Source organism: Chrysemys picta, chromosome 4, assembly GCF_011386835.1.
Source record: "Chrysemys picta bellii isolate R12L10 chromosome 4, ASM1138683v2, whole genome shotgun sequence".
Lineage (NCBI taxonomy): Eukaryota > Metazoa > Chordata > Testudines > Emydidae > Chrysemys > Chrysemys picta.
In genome coordinates, this window is record NC_088794.1 from 9,161,512 (window position 1) to 9,181,111 (window position 19,600).

The 19,600-nt window shown below is 50.7% G+C and overlaps 2 protein-coding genes and 2 long non-coding RNA genes across 15 annotated transcripts; 2 read left to right on the top strand and 2 right to left on the bottom strand.

The window, feature by feature from the left end:
- Window positions 1-91: 91 nt before the first annotated feature.
- On the bottom strand, window positions 92-10,530 carry LOC135983338 (uncharacterized). Its single transcript, XR_010600920.1, has 2 exons — window positions 10,401-10,530; window positions 92-2,963 (listed from the first exon to the last, which is right to left on the bottom strand). It is a non-coding gene; the product is annotated as an uncharacterized LOC135983338 (long non-coding RNA).
- On the top strand, window positions 2,476-14,687 carry LOC101953307 (zinc finger protein 239-like). Of its 5 annotated transcripts, none has more exons than XM_065594422.1 (3): window positions 2,476-2,529; window positions 7,236-7,346; window positions 11,079-14,687. In XM_065594422.1, exon 3 carries the CDS (start codon window positions 11,140-11,142, stop codon window positions 12,184-12,186), a length of 1,047 nt encoding a protein of 348 aa, XP_065450494.1. In that variant the 5' UTR covers window positions 2,476-2,529; window positions 7,236-7,346; window positions 11,079-11,139; the 3' UTR covers window positions 12,187-14,687. The 5 variants fall into 5 exon arrangements, with proteins under 5 accessions (XP_065450494.1, XP_065450490.1, XP_065450491.1 ...); XM_065594418.1 differs by lacking the exon at window positions 2,476-2,529 and adding an exon at window positions 2,957-6,978 and having other exon boundaries at window positions 7,236-9,642; XM_065594419.1 differs by lacking the exon at window positions 2,476-2,529 and adding an exon at window positions 2,957-6,978 and having other exon boundaries at window positions 7,236-9,642; window positions 11,082-14,687.
- On the bottom strand, window positions 12,844-15,289 carry LOC112061069 (uncharacterized). 2 transcript variants are annotated; one of them, XR_010600925.1, is made up of 3 exons: window positions 15,154-15,289; window positions 13,073-13,185; window positions 12,844-12,948 (listed from the first exon to the last, which is right to left on the bottom strand). It is a non-coding gene; the product is annotated as an uncharacterized LOC112061069 (long non-coding RNA). The 2 variants fall into 2 exon arrangements; XR_002890092.3 differs by having other exon boundaries at window positions 13,073-15,198.
- TBRG1 (transforming growth factor beta regulator 1) lies at window positions 15,240-18,954 on the top strand. 7 transcript variants are annotated; one of them, XM_065594410.1, is made up of 3 exons: window positions 15,240-15,377; window positions 17,120-17,182; window positions 17,437-18,954. In XM_065594410.1, exon 3 carries the CDS (start codon window positions 17,480-17,482, stop codon window positions 18,563-18,565), a length of 1,086 nt encoding a protein of 361 aa, XP_065450482.1. In that variant the 5' UTR covers window positions 15,240-15,377; window positions 17,120-17,182; window positions 17,437-17,479; the 3' UTR covers window positions 18,566-18,954. The 7 variants fall into 7 exon arrangements, with proteins under 7 accessions (XP_065450482.1, XP_023969362.1, XP_023969361.1 ...); XM_024113594.3 differs by lacking the exon at window positions 17,120-17,182 and having other exon boundaries at window positions 17,405-18,954; XM_024113593.3 differs by lacking the exon at window positions 17,120-17,182 and having other exon boundaries at window positions 15,243-15,377.
- The last annotated feature ends 646 nt before the right edge of the window (window positions 18,955-19,600 follow it).

Here is a 19,600-nt window from a genome sequence, read left to right on the forward strand (position 1 = left end):
CCCGGTCAACCGGGGTGGAGAGAGGAATGCTAAATCCCTCTCCGGTTCTCAGACTTACTGCGGCTGAGAGTAGGCACACTTTCATACTCACACACGTACGTCCAGACTGGCCACGTCTGTGTATAACGTTCAGAGAAGGTGCTGTGCAATCTCCAACTTGCTTCCTCTCTTGGGAGGGCAGTTCTTTTACACCCTGAGGTCTCCTGGGGCGTCTTTTCAGTGATTCCAGTCCAGGCCAGCTGCCTGTGGCTTCTTCAGCTTCCCCAAACCACGCCGGCTCCAGGGTCGCAAAGGCAGACTGTTGGATCTCACTGGACAGTTAAGCTTTGCAAATGTAATCTCAGCACTGTAACTTGTATTGCCTTTGGTTTGACTCTGTCTATATTTTTTCACGGTCAGCTGGGGCCGAAAGCAGTTTTTCTTTGTACTTAGCCTGGTCTGCATTGATTCTTGACCTTGAATGCAGATTAACTTTCTCTTTATCTCTGGACCAAGCTGAATTTCAAATTAACCCGTTCCTTTCCTCAATAGACAAATTGCTCCCATTGTGTGTCAGAGGCTTTTTTGTGATTAAAAGCTCCTCTGAGATGTATGATCTTATCTAGATTGAAGGTACCTTCTAGTGGGCATTGTTTAGATGAATTTTCACGCGTGTAATGATTCCAATTCTCTAAATACCTGCAGGTTTTAGTACCATAATGTACGTACATGAAATAAGCTGGGGTACCCTTAGTGGGTGAGAGGGAATCCTTAGACTGTCCCCCACCCATTTTCCAATCACACACACAGGGAGGAGGATGCCCTGTCCGTGCTAGCGGCACATAAACTAAGGATCTCTCCCTACGGGGTATTCACACAGGCGAGACTAACGAGGATGGCCACGACCCTCCTACACCTCCCTTCAGCAAAGAGCGTCGGCTAGTCTCAGAGAGACGGCGCCGCTTACTCTGTTGCATCCAATGAGATGATCAGACTGTCAGTGGCTCACACGGAGAGGAAAAGGGGAGGGAAGATGGGTTCACACACTCCTAGACCCAGGTAGCCTCCTCGCCGGACGATGCCAGGCCGAGTTAGCCCACCGTGGGTCGGATCTCCTAAAAGATCCTCTAGTTACCGGGCTTGCGTTAGAGTAGTTCTGGTCACGAGCCAAAAGACTTCGCAGAGTACTCTGGGCGTCTTCCGGTAACACTCAATTCACACTGGTGTACACACACACACACATACACACACACACACACACCAAGGCCTTATTCCAGGTACTATTCCCCAAGTACCTCCAGGTACTATTCCCAAGTACCTCGATGCATCACTCGAGGCGGTAAAAACCCCTCCTGAGGCGGTAACAACCCCTCAACACCGGTGCATACCTATGCACCTCGCATATGCATACAGGGGGCGGCAACAATTCCCCTAAGCCGCTCAGCATTTGGCCTTGCTGCACAGTCAATAAGTTCGGATGGCGTGAGCCCAACAGGGACAGACGGCCCACGGACAGTCCTCCTCCGACACCCCAATAGAGATTTCAAAAGGTCTCCTACCTCTATTGTGGCGCCATGAGGTTCAAAGGGGAACGATCCGTAGCAGCTGCCGGTGCCTCTGCGGGCGTTGCCATCCCGGACGAGCCCCCAAATTGTCGGAGAAAAACAGAGTTCTCACTCTTTGTTTAGGTATAGCAAGTCAGATGCTTTATTAACTCTCACAATTGCGCAGAGGGAGAGAGCTAAGCAGGTCTCTCAACAGGTAAACAATTACAGCAAGCATTTATACCTTTTGTTACAGACAATAATGAGCAACAGTTGCATTTTGTTTATACATAGGTCATTCTGATATCTTGTTTTGCTCACTAATGTAGACTCTTAGTCTACATTCCATATTATCTACACAAGGTCGCAACAACTTCTCACACAGTTCTTTCCCACTTGCCTCACACAATCCTCGCTTCTACAAATCTCGCGTTATTAGGGTTACAGTTAGCCTAACTCTTGCTAACAAACTGTCATGCATTGCATCCCCTTCCTGTCAGTTCTTTCTCTGCTTCCACACCCCCTAGCTGCGGTCACTCCTCTGACTTCACTGCAGCTGTCCCCTAAGTGAATTAGGACCCTACACTAGACATTTTCGCTAGTATAATAATGCGGATTGAAAATGATTTTTGTGACATTTCTATGCTAGAAAATTCCCTACTGTGGATGCAGCTATAGTGGCATAAACTTTAACTGTTATAGCTTATTTCACTTTGGGAACTGGCATAAGCTAAACCAGCAAAAGTATTCTGCCGCTGTAAATTGCATCTGCATTAAGAGGGTTTTAGACTGGCAAACCTTTTAAGCCCAGCAGGGTTGTTGTTGTCTGTGTTGCAAACCCTCTATTTACTGTTTTAATGTTAAACTTCGGGTGTGGTCTGCAGTTTCTTGTCAAGTCATTGCGGGTGGCTGCCAGGGCAACTGCCTCTGCCAAAAACCCTCCCAAAAGATAAGCTCTTATTAAACACACATAAGAATGAAGCTAAAGCATTTGAAATGGAAAGCGGTGAGTATGGCTTTCATTGTAATAATATCCCTTACCCCCTTTCTCTTACAGAAGGGTTTTCTTGTGGGGAAACCCCTACTTCACAGCATTTGATGGGATTAACTGTCCTTTTGGGGAGAAAAGTGTCAGTTTCAATAATCTGGAGTGATTGTTGCTGCTGCTGGAGTCTAATCCTGTTCCCTTTGATACAAAACAAGACCAACTTGTTCTGAGAGAAAGGTCAAAAGGTAGAAAATGCAGTTTCTGTCTCTGGTGCTGACTCTCACTTGTAGCCTCACGGCTGGAAAAAGACAAGCCCAGCATTATGCTCTGAGCTATTTGATAGGACACATACTGTTACCAGGCTGTTTAAGGCGTTGCTTTCAGCTGCTTATCTGGTCAGGCTCACAGTTGTGTGGAGTGAAGTTTTTCTTGATGATTCATCCAGATTCTTACTATGCAGAAGGCAGAAAGGGAAGTGAAGAGAGGGTACAAGGTGACACACCCTCACATCTCAAGTGTTGGTCAGGATTTAGCCCAGGGGTTCTCAAACTGGGGGTCGGGACCCCTCAGGGAGTTGCGAGGTCATTACATGAGGGGTCACGTGCTGTCAACCTCCACCCCAAACCCCGCTTGTCTCCAGCATTTATAATGGTGTTAAATATATTAAAAAGTGTGTTTAATTTATTAGGGGGGGGTCACACTCAGAGACTTGCTATATGAAAGGGGTCACCAGTAAAAAAGTTTGAGACCCATTGATTTAGCCAGAGCCAGTGAAGGTGGCAATGTCGTGTTCCTACTCTCCAGCCTGATCTGGTCAGGGCACCTCTCAGGGTCAGGACAACGAAGGCCCGATGGTCTCAGGGTGGATCCCAGGGTCCCAAGGTGAGGGTGGAGATAGGGGGGTAGCCACAATGCTGAAGCTTGCTCCTTCCAGCCTACATCTCCAGCTGCTCGACCCCAAACAACATCCAAAAAGGGGGCAGCGGCCTCATCCCAGGAACACGATCCAATCAAAACGACTGGGGCTGATTATAACTCTGAACATTTCCTCCCATTTCTAGAACCTTCCATCTCACCCTCCTGCCAACCTGAGCTGCCTTTGATTCCAAGGCCAGAAGGGACCATTTGTGATACAGGCCAGAGAACTTCCCCAAAATCATCCCTAGAGCAGATCTTTTAGAAAAAACATCCAGTCCTGATTTGAAAATTGCCAGTGATGGAGAATTCACCACGACCCTTCTAAATTGTTCCAGTGACTAATTAGCCTCACTGTTAAAAATTTAAACCTCCTCTCATGGCTCCTTTCCCCAGAACAATCTGAGTTCATACCAGTCTTTCTCCATCTTCTGCTGACTTTTATGAACAATATGATAAACTAGCTGGTCTTCCGTTACTCCTTTAATGTGGGTTTCCTGTGCCATTGGGTGGGGTGTGTGGTGGCTAATTGGAGTGAGTGCTTCTTGTGAACAGACATCTGAGTTTTCTGAAGTACAGCTATTAGCTCTCTCTGAAAGCCATGAGAATCAGCCTTGCTTAGGGAGATCAGGGAAGGGGGTTTTGTTACGCTCTTTAACTCAGGGCACATTTTTCTGATCAATCAAAATCAGAACCAGGCTCAGCTTGATGGATTAGAAATTCACTTCACTTTGGAAATTCACTGTACTACCAACTCCCTAGTGTTCAAAAACCGGAGATTAATCATGAGGTGTTTTAAACATCATAATGAATTTGGGGTTCTTTCTAATTGCCTGTTGGGTTTTAAAGCTTTCAAAGATGTCCTCAAACTTTTCACCATAGCCATGAGGGCTAGAAATGTATTTATAAAAAAAGAAAAAGCTAATAATAATATGTAGCTGTTGTAGAGCACATTTCATCGGTAGATCTCAAAGCACTTTACAAAGGAAGGAAGTATAATTATCCCCATTTTACAGATAGGGAAACTGAGGCACGGGGCAGGGAAGTGACTTGCCCACGGTCACCCAGCAGGCCAATGGCAGAGTTTGGGATAGAACCCAGTCCAGTGCTTTACCTCCATGACTCCAACACCTGGGGCTTTAATAAAAACACCAGCTATTGTGAGACTTATGATCAAATTGGGATAGCTGGCAACTTCTCCAAAGTGAAAGATGAATGAAGCAAGTTTCTTCCATTTGAAGAGTGGATAAATTTTAACACCTTATCTGTTCCTCTGATATGGATGAGCGACTAAGAAAGAGCCCTGAATAAATCAACCAATTTGCAATTCTCCTTCCGAAGTATAACATACAAAACAGATTCAAATCCAGTTTACAGGCGTCACTTAGTTCTGATGCCTCTTTTCTGGCCTTGTGCCCGTCCAACACAGCTTCCTGCGTAACCCAGGCCAGAGATTCTCATCCACTAATTTCTGCATCCAGTCCAATAGTTTCTATTTGACCTATAGCGTGTTTTAAAAAGACATTCAGTCTTGCTGACAGACTCCAGGTTTATTCAGAGAATCTCCCTGTTCACAGCAAATGTTTCAATGGTTCCTTCCCCTCCTATTAACATCTTGAACCTTACTAGTCTGAATTTGTCTCGCATCCGCGCCCAGCCATTGGCTCGCTTTCTGCTTTTGTCTGCTGGATCTTAACAGAGCTGTCTATGTTGACTATGATCAAATGACCTCTTAGTCTTCTCTTGGATAAACTAAATTGTGACTCTTGCAATATTTGGCATTTTTCTTAAAGCTCCCAGAGTTCTGTGATTCTGCTGGACAAATTTCTCAGCTTTCATTAAAGAAGAAAGCAAGTTTTTACCCTTCAGGGTTGCAAAGAAAAGCTTGAAAACCTGCATCCTAAAGACGCCATCACAGAAGGCAAATAAACACAATCCCACAGTTATTTGTTTTTTAAAGTCTCATGATTGTAAGTCAATCTCGTGATTTTCTGCTGGCATGATTTGTTCAGCAAAACAGTCTGAACTTCCTGGAGAGCTGGACAAATGACAATGTTAGGTAGACCGGGGTCCTGGGCTCCCAAACTTTCTGATTCATTTCCTGGTTTAACAAATACAAAGGAAGTTCTTTGGCATAAGAAAGCAACAAAAAAAAAAGGCACAGTAGTGTGCAAGTCCGTTTTATAAGCAGAAGGGGGCTTATTTCCCACTTTAATTTTTTGGAAAGTTATGGGTTGTGGTTTTCTGGTCTTGTTTTATCTGAAGATCACTTATTTGGGCTTTTTTATTCCATTCTTGCTTCTGCCTTCAGAACTGAGTGCCTGGCCAGCCGGTGACGCTCTCTGGCCGCCCAGCGAAGGCAGCGCTGTCACCAGCAGCAGCGCAAAAGTAAGGTTGGCAATCCTCCATGCCATGCCACCCTGACTTCCACACTGCTGCTGACGGCAGCATGCCTGGCCAGGAGCCGGCGCTCTCCTGCCACCCACCCAGAGCGAAATTTGTGCCGGTGCTGTGTCCAAGCACCTGTTTCATTACACATTAAACATATGAAATCAATGAGTTGTAGACACCCAGATGATTTAGAAAATAGATGCCTAAATACCTTTAAAAATCTGGCCTTCTGTGTCTCAGTTCCCCATCTGAGCAATGGGTTAATGGCCCTGCTCTTCCTCACAAGGGTGTTGTGAGGATAAAGACTTTAAAGATTAGTAGGATATTATGATGATGGGCAGTGGCGGATTACCATATAGGTCCCACAGGTGCACTGGCACTCTGGCCCTGCCCCCTGCTGCTCATTTCTCTCTCCCCCAGCCCTGCTCCTCTGCCCTGCACCTCCTCTTCCCCCTGAGGCCCCGCCCCCAGCCAGGCTGGAAGATGGCGGGAACCTGTGTAGAGAGTGAATGAGTATATTTCCCCTCCCTCGCCCCCTGCGTGGAGCCAGCCTGAGCCCCCTCTCTCTTCCCATGTGTAGCCAGCCTGAGGCACTTGCCCAAACCCCCTCCTGCCCTATGCAGGGCTGGCCTGAGCCCTGTCTCTTGCCACCCCTGAGCCCCACTGCTCCCCCGCACCCCCACCCCAAGCCCCATTTTGGCAAAAGTGCATCATTTGTGCTGTATTGCTCTTGCCACCTGGTGATCAGTTGACAAGAGCAAATGGGACAAATCCAGTTTTGCCAAAAAAGTTGGGACATCCAGGGCCAAAACGGTAGGTATGGTTACTCTAGCAGGGGTCCCCAAACTTTTTCGGTTGTGCCCCTGTCATAACTATAAAGGGAAGGGTAACAGCTCTCCTGTGTACAGTACTATAAAATCCCTCCTGGCCAGAGACTCCAAAATCCTTTTACCTGTAAAGGGTTAAGAAGCTCAGGTAACCTGGCTGGCATCTGACCCAAAGTACCAATAAGGGGACAAGATACTTTCAGATCTTGGGGGGGGGAAGGCTTTTGTTTGTGCTCTTTGTTTGGGAAGTTGTTCGCTCTTGGGACTGAGAGGGACCAGACATCAATCCAGGTTCTCCAAATCTTTCTGAACAAGTCTCTCATATATCAAACTTGTAAGTAAACAGCCAGGCAAGGCATGTTAGTTTTTATCTTTGTTTTCTCAACTTGTAAATGTATCTTTTACTAGAGTGTTTATCTCTGTTTGCTGTACTTTGAACCTAAGGCTAGAGGGGGGTCCTCTGAGCTCTTTAAGTTTGATTACCCTGTAAAGTTATTTTCCATACTGATTTTACAGAGATGATTTTTACCTTTTTTCTTTAATTAAAAGTCTTCTTTTTAAGAACCTGATTGATTTTTTTCTTGTTTTTAGGTCCAAGGGGGTTGGATCTGTATTCACCAGGGAATTGGTGAAGAGTTTCTCAAGGCTTCCCAGGGAAGGGAATCCACATGGGAATGGTGGCAGCGGACCAGATCTAAGCTGGTAGTTAAGCTTAGAAGTTTTCATGCAGACCCCCACATTTGTACCCTAAAGTTCAGAGTGGGGAAGCAGCCTTGACAGCCCCCTTTACCTAGCCCCCGCCCCCCGTGAGCTGGGGCCTGAGCTGGGGGTTGCAGGCGCCAGGGGCTGTGGTCAGGGGTCAGGAGTGGGGCCGTGGCTGGGAGTGATGCTGGAGGTGAGGCTGGGGCTGGGGGCACGGCTGGAGTGGGGCCAGAGAAGACCTGGGGGCAGAACAAGGATGAGTGGAATTCCTTCCTTCCCCACCCCACCCCCATGCGGGCTGACCTGGGCCCCACTGCACTCACAATTACCCAAATGTTCCTCCATGCCCTCCTAGGCTGTGGTAAAAGTCACCCAGGGAGCCCAGGCAGCTGTGGGGAGACCATGCCCTCCACCTGCCCTGGGTGGGAGACCGGTGTGCCCAAGAAGCAAGAGCAGCCCTAGCCCGTGTCCCTGTCCCCCAGGATGCATTGCCCAGGACAGATAGAGAGTCCAGGGCTCCCCACAGTGCCCCAGGCTTCCTGGGTAGCCCTTATCCTAGCCCTGGCTTCTGGCCAGGCCAGGGGGCAGAGCCTTGGGGGAAGGGGAGGAGCAGGGTGTGGGGCCCTATGGCAGGGGGGATGTTGGGGACCCCAATGTTCTTTGTGCCCAGGGGCCCCAATAAATCTTAATCCACCTCTGGTGATGGGGTCCAGATAAATACCTAAGACCTGGTCTACACTTAAAAGTTTTACCAGTATAACTAATTTGGTTAGAGATGTGTTTTTTTTTTTTCTGAAATAGGTATACAGGTAAAAACTCCAGTGTGGATGCAGCTACACTGGTATAAATGGGGTGTTTACCAGTATAGTCATTCGTCTTCCTGTATTGGACTGGACTTGATGAACTCTCAAGGTCCCTTCCAGTTCTATGATTGGAACAGCTACACAGCTATTAGCATCTTTATACTGATATCACTGCATCCACACTCGGGGGGAGGAAATGGTACCACGTTAGCTATACCAGCGGTGTTAAAGCCGGACAACTTTCTAATGTAGACGAGGTCTTCAATTCATAGATTCCAAGTCCAGACGGGACCATTGTGGTCATCTCGTCAGACCTCCTGTAGAGCACAGGCCAGAGACCTGCCCCAAATCATTCCTAGAGCAGAGCTTGTAGAACAAACATCCCGTCTTGATTTAAAAATGGTCAGTGATAGAGAATCCACCGCAACCCTGGGTGAGTTGTTCCAGTGGTGAATTATTCTCCCTGTTAAAAACGTTCACTTTATCTCCAGTCTGAATTTGTCCCGTTGGATCATGTTATACCTTCCTCTGCTAGATTGAAGAGCCCTTTGTTTGTTCCCCCTGTAGGTACAAATCTAGATTGGGATCAAGTAGGGTGAGCAGATGTCCTGATTTTATAGGGACAGTCCCAATATTTGGGGCTTTTTCTTATATAGGCACCTATTACCCCCCACCCCCGTCCCTAGGATGACCAGACGTCCCGATATTTCGGGGTTTGTCAATTTGTCCCGATATCTGCCAGCAGTGCCGGGTTTTGTTGTTGTTGTTGTTCTGCCGGTGGGCACCCCCCTCCTCCCCTTACCCCCATGTGTCCCGATATTTTCTTTCTCTCATCTGGTCACCCTACCCATCCCGATTTTCCACACTTGCTATCTGGTCACCCTAGGATCAAGTCACCCCTCCATTTTCTCTATGTTACATGAAATAGATCAAGTTCCTTGAGTCTATCACTGTAACACCTGTTTTCTAAGCCTTTGCTCCCTGGGGCTCTGACCCTGGTGTTAGGAAGAAGGGAAGGGTTCTGGCTAGATTCATAGATTCATAGATTCTAGGACTGGAAGGGACCTCGAGAGGTCGAGTCCAGTCCCCTGCCCGCATGGCAGGACCAAATACTGTCTAGACCATCCCTGATAGACATTTATCTAACCTACTCTTAAATATCTCCAGAGATGGAGATTCCACAACCTCCCTAGGCAATTTATTCCAGTGTTAGATCTGACTGTGCCCTGTGTCTGGAAAGGATCCAGTGGCTGCAGCCACTAGAGGGCCCTGGTTATGGCCAAGGGACAGGAGTCTGCTCTCTGCTCAGTTTACCAGGGCTGAGTGAGCTTCCGGAACAGAGGCTGCTGCTGCTGCATCCGGACTGGAGCTGGGCTGATGATTGGCTGCTGTTCCCTAGTGGGATCCGATGCCCGGCTTCCCAGCTGTGGTAGGGACCGTCTCTGGCTGGACCTAGCCCCCAGGGCTCTGCCAACATTAGTTCCTGAGACCAGGTGATAGAGAGAGCCGGGGATGGGGCTCTGTGCAGAGTGCCTGACTCTGTGAGACCCCAGAGCGGCTGCCCGAGGGAGGCAGAGCTCATGGCCCTGGGGAGGGGCAGGGAGAGAGAGACTGAAAGGGGAGAAACAAGTGGAGAGAGGGACTCTGCTACCACCATCTCCCCTGGCATTTCGCCACCCCGACACACATGCACACGCTGACACTCCGCACAGACACGCTCACACAAGGACACATACACACACTCACGCTGACATGCAGACACGTTCTGACCCACTCGCTGCTGTAACATCGACACGGGCCAAGACGCTGATGGACCTTAGCACACTCACATGCACTGTGACGCACAGATGCTCACGCACACATACGTACGCTGACACATTCACGCAGACGCACGAGTCATACACGTGCACTGTCTGACATACAAACTTATACAGACGCCCTCAGGCGCTCCCCCACCCACACTCACACAGACAGAGATGATAGTTTCCGCCATTCCCAGGGCTACCTCCATTAGCTCCGTCCGTTGGACAGACTGTTGGGGTCTGCAGAACAGCACAGATTTCATAGATTTCAAGGCCAACAGGACCCATTGTGCCCATGCTGTCAGGCCTCCTGCCTAACTCAAGCCAGAGAATTTCGCCCAGTACCTCCCACAGGGCGCGTACCCAGCCCCAGCCGGCCTCTAGCTCCCCATGTTTGATTCCATGTCCCTGGCACATTCCCTGAAACACCTAACAAGCCCTGAACTCACCTTGATTCTTTCCCTCACGCTGAGCAGGATTCCCAACAGCAAATCTGACGTGGTTCCCCAGACAGAGGGAAGGGAAGAGCTACGTGTCCTGGATTTCTAGGATCTGGGCACGGGGTGGATTCTCCATCACTGGAAGTCTGTTAAAACGGAGATGCGGCATCTCTTTCTCAAAATCAGGAGTCACTGGGCCAGAGGCAGGAATGGCTGGGGGAGATAGGAGGCCAGGCTGGAAGGGTACAATGAGCTTTCAGGCCTAGATATCTATTTCCCCAGAGACAGCAGCACAGAGGAGAGGTACAAAAAATGAAACCAGCTCGAAGTATTTGTGAGTGCCGTGAAACAGCTGGGATCCCACAGCGCTGCCGTGAACTTCCCCAGCTCTGCCCCCATCTCAGCCAGGCTGGGACTGTACCCAGCAACTGTGGCAGGCATCACTGGAAGTCTGGCAGCTGCCCCCCCGCTCAGCTGCCTTTCCCCTGGGTGTTTGGAGGGGGCGTGGTCGTCCTCTCTCCCCCGCCCCTGGCCACTTGAGGGGTTTCCAGCAGGAGATTATTTCACCGATCCAACAATGATTCATTTCACCGCCTTGGCCATTCCCCATTCCGAGGATCTCCTTTGTGTCCCCCACCATTGCCCAGCGGAGGGATTGACTCACATCCAGATTCTTTCTCATCCCAGCAGGAGCTGAGATTTAAGAGCGAGGACGAGGGGGAATCGGCAGCAGGGAGGTGATGAGACAATGGATCCGGATGGGACCGCCTCAGGAGTCTCTGAAGCTGATGAACACCAGAGTCCTGGGCAGGGAGACGCTCGTGAGCATCGCAGTGGGTTGGAAGAGCAGGCAGACGGCGATCCTGATGCTGTCAGGGGAAGTTTAAATGTCCAGGATGGCACCCAGCAAGGGGAGGATCCAGCCACATGGGCTGAGCCAGGGAGAGGCCCCAGTGGGAGCTCAGAACATAGGGCCCAGGAAAGAACCCAGCTGCGGCAGAAACCCCATTACTGCCCTGACTGCGGGAAGGTGTTCAGCTGGAGCTCCCACCTCCTTCAGCACCAGCGGGTCCACACAGGGCAGAGGCCCTACAAATGTTCTGACTGCGGGAAGGGCTTCACCCAGAGTTCAGACCTCATTACCCACCAGAGAATTCACACAGGCGAAAAACCCCACCGCTGCCACCAGTGTGGAAAGGGCTTCAGTGTCAGCTCAGGGCTGGCCCGGCACTGGCGAGTCCACACTGGGGAGCGCCGCAGCCTGCACACAAATGACCGGCCCTACAGCTGTGCTGAGTGCGGCAAAGGATTTGGTCGCAGCTCAGACTTGCTGGTCCACCAGCGCAGCCACTCTGAGGAGCGGCCTTACCGCTGTGCCCAGTGTGGCAAGAGGTTCGGCCGCCGCTCCCATCTCCTGGCGCATCAGCGCAGCCACACCGGGGAGCGGCCCTACCCGTGCGGGGAGTGTGGGAGGCGCTTCAGCCGGCGCTCCGACCTCATCAGCCACTGCAGGACCCACACCGGGGAGCGGCCCTACCTGTGCGCCCAGTGCCCCAAGAGCTTTGGGCAGAGCGCCGAGCTGCTGACCCACCAGCGCACCCACACTGGGGAGCGACCCTACCGCTGCCACCAATGTGGCCAGAGCTTCAGCCTCAGCTCCAACCTCCTGGCCCACCGCAGGGTCCATACCGGGGAGCGGCCCTACCACTGTGCCCAGTGTGGGAGGGGATTCACCCGCAACGGCAACCTCCTGGCACATCAGCGGCGGCAGCACACAGTGGGAGAGACCACCTGATGGCACAGAACATGTGCAGGGAGAGGGGGCCCACCTGAAGGCACAGTCCAAGCGTGGGAGAGCGCATCCACCTGCCAGCACAGAACATGCATGGGGGAGAGAAAGAGAGAGTGACCGCCTGATGGCACAGAACATGGCATGGAAGAAAATTATCTCGAATGCTTATGACTCAATGTCCTAAGAGATAAAGAACAAGATGGGATATTAGTTGGTGTCTGCTACAGACCACCAAATCACACTAGGGAACAGGGAAACCAGCTCCTTATACGCGTAGATAAAAAAGCTGCGTGATCCTGGGGGATTTCAATTTGAGTGACGTACGCTGAAGGTCTCATGCTGCCAGTATTAAAACATCCTTGGAATTTCTTAACGTTATAGATAATGTCCTAATTCAAAAAGTGTTGCATCCAACATGGGGGAATGTATATTAGACCTCATCTTGATTGATAAAGAGGAAATAATCACAGAACTAAAAATGAATAGGAACTTAGGTACAAGTGATCATTACTTGATCAGATTTATACAGTGCAAACAGAATAAAGTCCAGACCAGTGATATATATACTTGGTTCTTTAAAAGAGCCAATTTCATAAAGCTGAGAACAATTATGAACCAAATCAATTGGGAGGAAGAATTGAATCAGAAAAATATGATTGATAATTGGAAATTGTTTAAGAACACTTTATTAGATGCCTAAAAAGCCAAAGTCCCACAATTGAGGAAGAAGGCCACTGATCTGGTTCAGAGGGGAAGTGAAGGCAACTGTAGAAAATAGAAAAAAAAAGTACAGTGGAGTCGCATCATAGGTGCATTTAACTTACGCGATTTTAACTATACGCGCTCTGCAAAACAAAGAAAGAGAAAAATAACAATTTAAATATTGTACCTGTAGTGCGGGCGATTCCGCCCGCCATTCCACTCAATGAGTGTTTGATTATACGCGATTTTCGCTTTACGTGCTGACTTCAGAACCTAACCCCCACGTAAGATGCGACTCCCCTGTATATAACAAATGGAAGAAAGGGGAAGTTGGTGAATATAAATCAGAAGCTAGGAATTGTAGAAAATTGATTAGAGAAGCAAAGGGATGCAAGGAAAAACCTATGGCCAGCAGAGTTAAGGACTATAAGAAGGAGTTTTTAAAGTATATTAGGAACAAAAAGCATCCTGACAATGGTCTTGGTCCATAACTAGATGGGAATGGTAGAATTGTCAATAATAATGCAGAAATGTTCAACAAATATTTCTGTTGTGTATTTGGGAAAAAAATAAATGATGTTGTCATATCACATGATAACATTCCATTCCACTAGTATCTCAGAAAGATGTTAAACCGTAACTACCAAGGTCAGACATTTTTAAATATATAACTTGCATCCAGAAGTTTTTAAAGAGCTGGCTGAGGAACTTGCTGGACCATTAATGGTGATTTTCAGTAGGTCTTGGAACACTGGGAAAGTTCCAGAAGACTGGAACAAAGCTAATGTTGTGCCAATATTTAAAAAGGATAAATGAGATGACTGGATAATACATATGGGACTGTCAGTCTGACACTGATCCTAGGCAAGATAATAGAGAACCTGATACAGGACTCAATTAATAAAGAATTAAAAGAGTGTAATATAATTAGTGCCAATTAACATGGGTTTCTGGAAAATAAATCCTGTCAAACTAACTTGATATCATTTTTTTGATGAGATTACAAGTTTGATTGACAAAGGTAGTAGCGTTGACGGAATATACTTGGACATCTGTAAGGCATTTGACTTGGTACCACATGACAGTTTGATTAAAAAACTAGAAAGATATCAAACTAACATGGCACATATTAAATGAATTAAAAGCTGACTCACTGATAGGTGTTAAAAGGTAATAGTAAGTGAAGAATCATCACTGAATGGGTGTATTATTAGGGGGTTCCTGCAGGGATCAGTTTTTGGCCCTACCCTATTGAACATTTTTAGTAATGACCTGAAAGAAAACATAAAATCCTATGCTGCGGCAGTTCGGGCGGGAGTCCGAGTGGCTTTTTTTTTTTTTTTTTTTTTTTTACTTTGGCAAAAATGGTAGAGCTGGTGCGACGGGGGTGCGTGCTCAACATTTTTTTACTGATAGGGCTGCGCGATCAAAAAAGTTCGGAGACCACTGCTCTACAACATGGCGTCCTCCAGAAGAACGGGTTTTTTGAATGACAGTTTACTAGGATCAACGTTTTTCACAGAAAATGTTGCTGGAAAATGGCCTTTTTTCCGAAAACGAAATCTTTCGCACACTAAAAATTTGATATTTTGCATGTCATTTTTTTTTTACCGAACATTGTGACATTTCTTAATTGAATGTTTTATCAAAAATATAATGCTATAGATGACATATTGAAATATTAGAAACTTGTTTACTGTAAATGAAAAATGTCTATAACTATGTTTACAATGTTTTGATTAATTTTATGAAAAATGAAGAACATCTCTTGAAACTTTGGAATGAAAACAACTTCAAAATTTCTTCTGAACGGAACTATTTTTTTTAATGTATATTTTGACCATCTCCACAAACTTGCTATCATTTTAAAACAAGCTGGCCGTTTTAGCTGATTGTGTGGATATAATAGACTTGACTTCTACAGGGTTTTGACTGGGTGCAGCACCGCGTTCTGATTTAAAACCGAGCTCAATGCAAAAGCAACGTAGAAGGGGTTAAATGGAATAAAACCCGGGTAACTAGGCGAGCATGCAGAACCCAAACCCTCATGTGCACAACTCCACCCATAATCTATATAGCCCTAACCGCAAACCTAACCTGCAGAACCTGAACCCATCCGTTCTCTGCTCAGATCTAACTCCAAACCTATTCTGCACAATGCTAAACCCAGCTCCCTCAGCTGCATCACCCGAATTTGCATAACCCAACCCAAAACCTAACCCGCCTATCCCCAACTCCACCTCTAATCCGCACGACCCTAACCCTGACCTGCACCATCCTGACCCTCTCGAGTCCGGGAGAAAGGGGTTAAAAACCAAATCCTCCATTCACAGCGCAGGCAGGGCTGCGAGGGACCGGAATAGCAGAGGGACCTTCCTGTGCCAGCCCCCAGGCACCTGGGGCCCCGCTCCTGAGCCGGCTCCCGGCCCGGGCGTGTACAAGGATCGGTCCCCTCTGCAGCGCGGCCCCGGGGAAATCGCCCCGGCCCGGCGGTGAGTGGGGGCGCCGGGGAGACCCAGCGTCGCGGCGAGAGGCGGCCCCGGGGCGGGAGGGAGACAGCAGCAGAGGCAGGAAATCGCTGCTTGGAGGAAGTGGCAGAGCGAGGTGGGGATCGGAGCCGGGGGGGGGGGGGGCAGAGAGAGACACCCCCACTCAGCCAGCTCCGGGGCATCACGGGCTGGGGGTGGGGGTTGTGCCCTGAGCCCTGCAGGGTCCCCCAGACCAACTATATTAGCGGTACCCCCGAGCCAGCTAGTCCCCATGGGGCTGGTTCAGAGATCTCCCTCCCCCCCCCGCCCCAAGGGAAAGGCCCCGTGTCCCATTCCCCACATCCCTGAGCCAGCCAGGACCCGCCTCCCCCCCCAGACCCCATGTCCAATATTCTCCCACACCCCTGAGCCAGCCAGGACCCGCCTCCCCGCCCCAGACCCCATGTCCAATATTCTCCCACACCCCTGAGCCAGCCAGGACCCGCCTCCCCCCCCCAGACCCCATGTCCAATATTCTCCCACACCCCTGAGCCAGCCAGGACCCGCCTCCCCCCCCCAGACCCCATGTCCAATATTCTCCCACACCCCTGAGCCAGCCAGTCTCCTGCTCAGAGCCAATCAGACAGCAGCAGTAGTGGCTTGTGAGTGAAGGGGCCCAGCCACATACCTTCTTCATAGATCAGGGGTAGGCAACCTATGACACGCGTGCCAAAGGCGGCACGCAAGCGGATTTTCAGTGGCACTCGCACTGCCCGGGTCCTGGCCACCGGTCCGGGGGGCTCTGCATTTTAATCTAATTTTACATGAAGCTTCTTAAACCTTTTAAAACCCTTATTTACTTTACATACAACAATAGTTTGCATCTGAAGAAGTGAGGTTCTTACCCACGAAAGCTTATGCTCCCAATACTTCTGTTAGTCTCAAAGGTGCCACAGGACCCTCTGTTGCTTTTAACAATAGTTTAGTTCTATATTATAGACTTATAGAAAGAGACCTTCTAAAAACGTTAAAATGTATGACTGGCACACGAACCCTTAAATTAGAGTGAATAAATGAAGACTCGGCACACCACTTCTGAAAGGTTGCCGACCCCTGTCACAGATGCTCAAGGCCACTGAGTCCATCCAGCCCAGCCTCCTGCATCATCTAGGCCAGACGGTCTCCCCCAGCGATTCGGTAAATAGCGCTAAGGGCAGGTCAGTTATACAGAGCCACCCAGAGCAGCCTATTGAGTGTGTGTCTTAACACAGCCACGTGCATGGCTACACATCTAGGACAGAGGAGGTAGCCGACACTTAATAGATGAGGGGCTGTATCCTGGAAAGGAGAAGCGCTGGGAAGGGCTTAGGGCTCATGGTGGAAACCTGCTGAACATGAGCTGCTAGTGGGAGGGAATATCGCAGTCCCTGGCTGTCCGAGTAGAGGAGTACAAGGAGAAGCAGGGATGGGGGGGTTACCTCTGTATATGGCATTAGTAAGACTGTTAGTGGGGACTCTGTCCAGTTCTGGTGTGCACACTTCAACCAGGATGTTGCCAAGTTGCTAAGGGTTCAAAGAAGAGCTACAGGGACGATTTGAGATCTGGAAAACCTGCCTTGGAGCGAGAGACTAAGGGCTTGTCTACACAGCAAAATTTACTGGGGTAGCTCTGTAATTATACAGCTGTCATTATACTGGTGCCACTCATAGAGAGACACTTTGCACCAAGCCTAATACCTTAAATGTTCTTTTCCTTAATCATATAGTGCATAAGAGAGCACAGATCATACAAAGCAATATACATCTGAAGTCGCAACGTCAGTAAGTCAGCCGGGATGCAGGAATTGTTAGGGGGGGCTGGGATGGAGGGGCAAAATGGGCCTTTCTTCTGGCCTTAGCGTTTATGAAATGCGCTGTTCTGCAGAGTCCAGCTGCCTTTGCAGGGACAGAGCTAATGGAGGGAGCTCTGGGAATGGATGGGAAACAGCGATCTTTGTGTGAGTGTCCATGTGAGAGTGAATCTATGAATGTGTGTGTCTGTGTGTGCCCAGAGAGGTGATGGTGCCCGGGCTCTCTGATCCAGCAGGTCTGAAGGTGGCTATCCCTCCAGGCGGGGTGAGCTGAGGATGAAGAAGGTGTCAAGGAAGAGCCAGAATGAGAAGTACCGGCTGAAGTACAGCCGGCTGCGCCGGGCGGCCAAGGCCATGGTGTTCGAGAATGCAGCACTGTGTGATGAGATTGCGCGGCTGGAGGAGAAATTCCTGCGGGCGAGAGAGGAGCGTCGATTCCTCTTCACCAAGCTGCTGCAGCTCCAGGCACTGTCAGCCGAGGAGGAGAGCCCGGCGGTGCCATTGGGGGGCATCTCAGCAGGGTACGGCGTGGCACCGACCCCTGGCCCAGATGAGCCAGCGCCTGCAGGGAAGCGGCCCAAGAAGGGCAAGGAGAATGGGCGTGCAGCCAAGCGGCGGGCAGCACCAGACAGGGGGGTGCGGCGGCTGGTGCAGCCAGTGCCGCTGGACCCCTCGGGTCGGCCGGTTTTCCCCATCGCGCTGGGTGGGCTGACGGTCTACAGCCTGGGTGAGATCGTGGCCGACCGGGCAGGCTTCCACGATGAGGGAGCCATCTACCCAGTGGGTTTCTGCAGCACACGGGTCTACGCCAGCATGCGGCGCCCCGACCAGCGCTGCCTCTACACCTGCCAGATCAAAGACGGCGGAGTGGGCCCCCGCTTTGAGATTGTGCCTGAGGATGAGCCGGGCAGTGCCCTGGCGGGCACCACAGCTGACACCTGCCACGCCCAGCTGCTGGCGGCCATCAGTGCTGCCCGGGGGCGGCCCTACCCTGAGCTGGAGGCAGCCGGGGCTGATTTCTTCGGCTTCTCGCACCCAGCCGTGCACAACCTCATCCAGAGCTGCCCCGGGGCCCGCAAATGCGGGGCCTACCGCTGGGTGCGCTTCGAGGTGTGTCGTCCCGGGGATGGGCAGGTGCCCCAGGGGCTGCCCGACAACTGCGCAGCCACCGACTTCCAGTCCTTCCGCCGCCGCGCCCAGGAGGAGGAGGAACGGGACCGCGGAGGGGGCGGAGCTGGGGGGCGGGCACTGGGGCTGACCCCTGCCCAGGCCTTCACTTCCCCCTGCTCCTATGAGGAGGTGTTCCTGAGCCGCCCTCTCGAGTCCCCCAGCCATGGCAGCCCCGATGGCTCTGACGACTGAGACCCCTCTCCCCCTCAGCCCTGGTGTGGCCTCCATGGAGCCACCCCCCCACAGGCCCGGTACGGCCTGCACAGCTCTTCCCATGAAGCGCCCCCTCCCCCTCCATCCCAGCCTATGCAGAGTTCCCAGCTCAGCATGGCCCCCACAGCTCCTGCCACTGAGCCCCCTCCCCCTGTGTGGGCATCACATGCCCCTGGCCTGAGCCTCACGTCTCCTCCCACTGAGCTCTCCCTCTCCACCACAGCATGACAACCCACCCCCCCCCCCGCAGCTGTGCTGGCTCTGGGGGTGGTGCTGTCTTTGGGGACCTGTGCAGCTGACTCCACATGGGGCTTGTCCCCACCCTGTGTGAACACTCTGCTCACTAATAAAGATGATGGTGGAAGCCACATCCCTGGCTCTGTCTGCTCCCTTTCCTGGGTGTAGGAGGGAGGGGAACAGAGGGGCAGCCGGACGGGTGAGCTACCCCTGCCCTGTTCTGGCTTATCCCATGTTAACAGCGGGATCCAAATCTGGATCTCAATCCCTGGTCACTCAGCCATGTGGGGTGTGAGCTTAAGGGGTCACCCAAAGCTGGACAGATGGGGCAGCCTATCCTCTCCCCAGTGGCATCCTGGGGCTGCCCCCTCCCTCCAAACTAGACTCAGCCACTCCTATCCAACCTAGGCCCAAACAGACCCTTCCTCCATTGGACAGGGGCTCAGACCCACATCCACCCTCTGTCTTTCAGAGTAAGTGTGCCAGAGCTATTTGCCAGCCAGACCCATTCCTCTTCTCCCAGAGCCTGCTCCCTGTCTGTCTATAACCCTGTGCCTTCCTGCTGTGCTGGCACTGTCTCTCCTGGGAGATCAAGCAATGTCCCGTCCCCCCCCCCCAACACACACACACTCCGCGCTTCCCATCAGACCCCCCATGTCAGGGCAGACCCTGTCTCAGCTGACCGGCTATTCCCGGCTCTGGGAGGAAATGAGGTCTTGTGGGTGGGGAGGGGAATGGAACTCAGGACTCCTGGGTTCTCTTTGCGGAGGGGGGAGT

Excerpts from the sequence above, each read along its gene's own strand:
- TBRG1 (XM_065594410.1), top strand. The coding sequence starts at position 17,480 with ATGAAGAAGGTGTCAAGGAAGAGCCAGAATGAGAAGTACCGGCTGAAG.
- LOC101953307 (XM_065594422.1), top strand. The coding sequence starts at position 11,140 with ATGGATCCGGATGGGACCGCCTCAGGAGTCTCTGAAGCTGATGAACAC.